The sequence below is a fragment of the Crocodylus porosus genome, unplaced genomic scaffold (assembly GCF_001723895.1).
Source record: "Crocodylus porosus isolate Cpor-Errol unplaced genomic scaffold, CroPor_comp1, whole genome shotgun sequence".
NCBI classification, from domain to species: Eukaryota; Metazoa; Chordata; order Crocodylia; family Crocodylidae; genus Crocodylus; species Crocodylus porosus.
This window is the reverse complement of record NW_017728910.1, coordinates 15,028,668-15,034,667: the sequence shown is the minus strand read 5'-3', so window position 1 is coordinate 15,034,667 and position 6,000 is coordinate 15,028,668. Positions and strand designations below refer to the sequence as shown.

The 6,000-nt window shown below is 40.5% G+C and overlaps 1 protein-coding gene across 1 annotated transcript in view; it reads right to left on the bottom strand.

The window, feature by feature from the left end:
- Positions 1-6,000, bottom strand: part of FNDC3B (fibronectin type III domain containing 3B) — a 307,284-nt gene that overhangs the window by 59,985 nt on the left and 241,299 nt on the right. The window contains exons 21-22 of the mRNA XM_019532737.1: positions 5,292-5,441; positions 1,327-1,607 (exon numbers count right to left, since the gene is read on the bottom strand). Coding sequence (XP_019388282.1) covers positions 1,327-1,607; positions 5,292-5,441 — 431 coding nt within the window. The remainder of the gene's footprint in view (positions 1-1,326; positions 1,608-5,291; positions 5,442-6,000) is intronic.

Sequence of the window (6,000 nt, the reverse complement as noted above, 5' to 3'; positions counted from 1 at the left end):
AACTGGACGCAGTACTCCAGCTGCGGCCTGACCAGTGCCGCATAGAGGGGGAGGATCACCTCCTTGGACCTGCTCGAGATGCATCTGTGGATTCTTCAATGGTGTAACGGGGGGGAGGTACTAGGGGCAACTGTGCCAGGCACTGAATGGATGGGGAAGAGAGAGAGTGAAAAAAATGCAACTGCCACCAGCAGCTACATCTTCCAGCTTGCAATTGCAAGCTGGAAGTCGCCACTTCTGCTTTGCCCCTACATCCCTACTCTGCTGAGCTCCATATCCCAGTAGCAATCACTGAATCCCTCAGTCTCAGGTTTCATTCCCACTTAAAAATTTACAGAAGGCTAGAACCTTATTTATGACTTGTATTAGTTCTCAGCAGTCCAAGACACCTGGCACACAGGATGGCCCCTTCCAAAAGTAGCTTAAAATCTATTTGTAAGACAAGCAGCAATAGCACAGGTGCCACTGTGCTAAAGTTTTAGAGGTGGGATCATTCTACTTGAACTCCGTAAGCCTTGCATGATTGTGAAATCAAGCTTGTGAACCTGTACCAAGACTAATTTCTTCAACTGTAGCACCAGATTTCTCAGCATCATGTCTCTATTAGAATAATTTTATAAAAGAGCTTTGCTTGCCACGTTTAATTCCAATGTATACGCTGTCCATCACATCTGCTTCCTACTGTTTAAGTTAATTTGATTCTTGCAGCAGTTAGAAAAAGACAGAAGCCTGAAAATCAGGCTAAAGACCTGGAGAAACCGTTTCAGAACAAAATTAGCAGCTTATTTTATTTAATCCAATATTTCCTTTCTAGATTTTGCTTTCACGTGACAATAATAAAAAAAATTCAGAAGTACTTAAATAAAAACAAAATTGTTAGCAGTATACAATGCATTAGCAATGCAAAGGAAACACCATAGTAAATGCCATAGAATACTTAGAACAATATAGACTGATATGGGGAAAAATAATACATTGCAAGAAAATAATGATAAACTCCTATTTCTTGAATGTAGTTATATACTCCACTCAGACTAAACTTCCTATAAGAGCTAACAGATTTTAAACACAAAAGACAAGAACCCAGATAAAACTTGCAGGAAAAAAAATAAGTTGATAAGGGACATAGGAAGGAACCAAGTCTTGCAACCTGAAGTATTCAAATTCACTGCTTAAGGCATTGTGATACAGATAAGATACTTAAAGGAAAACGTTTGGGTTATTTTGGTAATATCTTAAATAGGCTCCCCCTTTTAAAAGTAATTTACGTGATATCATGCATTTCTGATGGTGTACTAAGGAATATTAGAGGATAATGACACTCACCGGTATGAGGTTTCTGGAAGCAGATCATCAATAACGTAAGTTGTAACACTGCCCACGGGAATGCAAACGTCACCAAGGTCAATGTTGTAAGACGTGATCTCAGACCCATTATTGCATGGCTCTTCCCAGTTCAATACAAGGCACACAGAGGGTGATATCTGATAGGCATCCATGTGCTCATCCTCCAGTACAGAGAGGGTAGAGACTGCATCAGGTACTGATGCTGGGGTTCTGCAAGTTACTACATCACTATAGGGTCCAGCTCCTGCTTGATTTATAGCCTGTGGAACAGAGAATTTTTTTAAAGAGAAACTAATACTTGATTTCACATAAGAATCAAATAAAAGTTTAAAATAATGAAATTCCCAGTCAGTAAAAAATAGATACTTATCCCTTCAACAGCTCATTACTTCATGATGTGTGTTCTCTCTCTGCACTCAGAGGACAATAAATATCTTTCTCCATTACCCTAAATGTCACACACAAAGTTTGAAGTGTCTCTAAAGATTATTTATCTTTTCCTTGCATAAGCATTTCATTCAAACTTAACAGTAACTTTTATATTTGCAAGAAACTTTTTTTGGAAAGAAAGTGACACATAATCATGCTGCCAGTGACTGTTCTTAATGAACAAACTGGCTCTTCCCAGATTCCAAGCCCGTCTCCATCAAATCCTCAAGCCCGCACTTACTTCTATACTGTTTTGATTCCAAATTCTTTACTCGGGCTGAACCACCCTTGACATCAGCTGAGATTACGTCTGTTTAAGGATGACTATACTGAGTCTTAATTTAGGACAGGGGTTGGCAACATTTTTGGCCGGTGCACGAAAAACACCCACAACCTTGATGTGTCAGATATTGTTACGCCAGGGGTGGATGGTGGGGGAGCTGCAAGGGGCCTGACCCTTGTTGTGGCAGCACAGCCCCGGCCTTTTCCCTAATGTCTGCCGCAAGGCACACATGCCAAGCAAAATCCCTTCGTGTGCCACAAAGGCATGTGTGCCAGGGGTTGCCTACCCCTGACTTAGGAAGTTAATTTGCTAATTCCATATTTAAAAAAAGAACTTTGTTAAAAGGAAACATTCACTCAGCATGGTGTATGCTTCCTCCCAAAAATCACAAAAACCATCACAAAGAGGAGCAGGCCACTCATTACGTCTAGCCTCTCATCCAGAGTGTGGTCTCCAATACAACACCAGTACAAAAGTCTAAGGTTCAAAGTTTCCAGACTTACTAGCTGCTTTAATTTCAAGACATCCATTTCTAATTGTGTGCAAAATATTGAGGTACAAGTGAAAAAGACAGAGAAAACTGTGGTAACAAAGTAGTTAGGCTTCGTTTGTATCACAGTTCCGACTTCATTCAGTGGAGGGCAGTTGTGTGCCATAGACAGTATGCAGAATTAAATGAAGGACCTTCCCTGTTAGCCAATGTTTCTGCAGAGGCACAATGCCTTTTAGGCACAGGGCTTTGAGCACCATATTTCTCTCATGGTGGCGTAGCAAGAGCAAAGCCAGCACTCCACACCAAAAGCAGGATCTGCAAAGGCAGAATTGGCAGTCTGTTAAGGGGGAGCAGCATAGCCCAGGGAAGGCAGGGCCTGCAGCACTTTGTTTTGCTGTATCAGAAAGATTTTGTTTGCCGTGCAAGGAATAAGCAATTTTTCCACGAGGTGTTTTGCTCAGTCAGTAAGCAGGGGGAGCAGATGATAAAGCTGGGTTTGTTGAGCTTTTAAAAGCACTTCAAAACAAATCCTGCTCCAGGGACAGCTTTTATCTAATGAAGCGCTCTACAGCTGTTATAGTGAGCCTCATTTTGTGGTCTGTCAATGATATTATTTGTCCGCCTCTAAACCAGCGTTTGGTGCTCAGTATCTTGCCCTGAGCAATTTGTTTTAGTGGTACTTATAACTCTTTCATTGGACAGCCCCATCATTATAACTGATGGGCACTTCATTCTTGCTTGATTACCAGTTACATGTCTCCTCCCTACCCAGAACAGTATTTCCTTTGGTTAAAAGGACAGAGCTTTTCAGGAATTTTCATTAGTGTTACTGACCTTTTTTCCCTTCTCTGTAAAAACAAGCTGGTTTCCCTCCAGTCACTTATGCCTGATTTTCTCTTTACTAACCAATTTGTATAGATTGATATAATGATACCAAGTGTTTATTAAAGGAAAGAATAACAGAGAAAATTCTTTATGCTTACAGTGTTTTAAAAACAAGGCTTTTCTGTTATTGTCTTTAATAGTCATGAAAGAAAGAATGGATTTGTTTCTGGTTTTTCCACTTTGTTATTTTGTTTAATAAAAACACATTCCCTATGCAAATTTCTATTAATTAACATTTCCCCTTACCTGTAACCTCACACCTTATTCTCTTCCTTATTACTACTGAAAATTCTGGCATATAATTTTCAAGACAAATGCTCCTTTATACAAGGAGAAGTCCAACTCATATGACGCAGCTCTAGATCTGTGATGCAGAGATTGCTGGTGGATGTTTAAAAAAAAAAAAAAAAAAAACTTATCTGTGTGGATACTCTGTATTTTTCTTAGCTTCTCTCTCTTGTCAATGGCTTAAACTACAATGGATGTGTTAAAATGTTTGTGGAGCTGTAAAAAGTTTCCGTAGTGGGTAATCTAAAATAAATGTCTGTTCCCAAGCTGAATGTACTATGCAGCTGCCTGTTTCCATTTTTAACATTAAAAACTTGAGTTCCCCTTTCGCCACAAAACTGGTACTATGGTCTCTTCCCAGGCCAGTGGACTCTAAGCACTTCCCTTGCTGGGCAAATGGAATGTGCTTTCTGGCTTGCAGTTCCTCTCACACATGCTCCTCCAGTGAGTTTGCCAAACCACTGACAATACAAGGGATAGGACCAGTGCTAGTGGAGTCTGCAGAATGCAACTGAGTATGCCTGAAGGCAGGGTGCAGGCATGATTTGAGGCTCTCTGGCTTTGATCCAACTGCTAATGAGCTACAAAAAATGTCTTACAGGAATCCTGAATTTAAAAGCTCAAACAGAAACACTTGAGCATGAGGTCTCTGACCAGAGAGAAGAAACCTTGGGTGGTCCAAGCTAAAAGACTGCGTGGGGGAAGAAAGGGGAGGAATTTTCCACACCTTGCTAGCTGGATGGGCACATGAATTTTTGGCTGGATTTACTGCATATGTTCTGCTTTTGCACATAAATAAGCTGTGTGGAGGAGCACCCAGACCTACGCAGTTTAGACACAAACTTCAGCCTCACCCCTCCATTTCCTGTGCCCCCCAACCCAGGGGTTTGATCAGGGAAACATCACATTTCAACTATCGCATTTATATTTTAGCTCGCTTTCCTTCTATTGAAAAGAATAGGTGAAGCATAAAGATGAAAGAACAGGTGATCATCACAGAGCTACACAACAAGAGGTGCACAGCAAAGGGATGAGGCAAAGATGATGAGTACATCATCCTGGCAGCTGTAGCCTCCTACATACACAGGAACCTTTATCAGCTGCTCAGATGGTTTGCTTTACTTGATCAATGTTGAAGATTATTTAAGCCATGGGAATTCTTCAACATCCATTTGGGAGGTAAACAATGTTTACATACCATTTCCAAGTTTGGGGCCAGTGGGAAAAAGAGAGAATAAGGATTTTGAAAATAGTTTTAAAACATTATTATTCTATTTTAATACCAGAGGGCAGGGAGGCTTGTGGGCTGTTAATGGTGTTACTCGCTGAAATTAAAGCTTGTGACAAATGGGAGCAATTTTCAAGAGCTTAAAGTTCTATTAACTTCCTCTGTTCATCAATTTGAGTTGTTTAGGATCTAAGCTGTTTGATTATATCACCATGCTAGGCATGACATTACTTCTAACTTACAAAACACCTGCTTTCATAGCAGTTATGATGGAAATAAACAAACAGTATTTACATCTTAGACTGTAATATATGCAAAAAATTAATAGACTTCTGTACCTGCAGTCTGCAGCAGTAATGTGCTGCTGCTGACAACTCTCTTATTTCAAAACAGGTATCTGTGCCATTATACACAAGTTCTAGAGTTTTCTCGTCTTCTCCCCACTCTAATCTGTACTCAGAGATGTCAGCACCAGAGCTTTCAGGACTCTGAAAAACAAGCACGGGCATTTTATAGTTCAGTTTAAAGATAGGAGCTCTAGTTCATTATGCTTGACTAGTGAAGGAAAAATGCATAAAAATGAATTAATTTCTTACTGATAATCAGGACCACTGAAAAATATGCACACAATTAGCTCACCCATGTAGACTCCAAAAACCAGACCTGTTAAGCAGAACTATGCCAAGATAAAATGAAAAATTACTGACAGAAATGCAGTTTCAAACATTTACACAACACATACAATATGCCTCAATCCCACTGGGACATTCGCTATAAAAATATAAAAATCCCTTGTCTCTCTGCTGACGCGCTAGCAACACTGCCTGGGTTTAGAACAGGACAGAGGAAAGCTGGGAAGATTACTTCCTCCAACTGACAGTAGTTATAATGTATTTTGGAATGGCCTTATATGTAAAAGCCGCGTTATCCAGCACCTTACAAGCCAGCATGCTCTACTAACTGGCATACTGGCTTGTAAGGTAAAGGGAAGCCGGAAGCGCCCGCTGTGGCACTTCCAATTTCTCTGAGCCCCCACGGCCCAGGGCA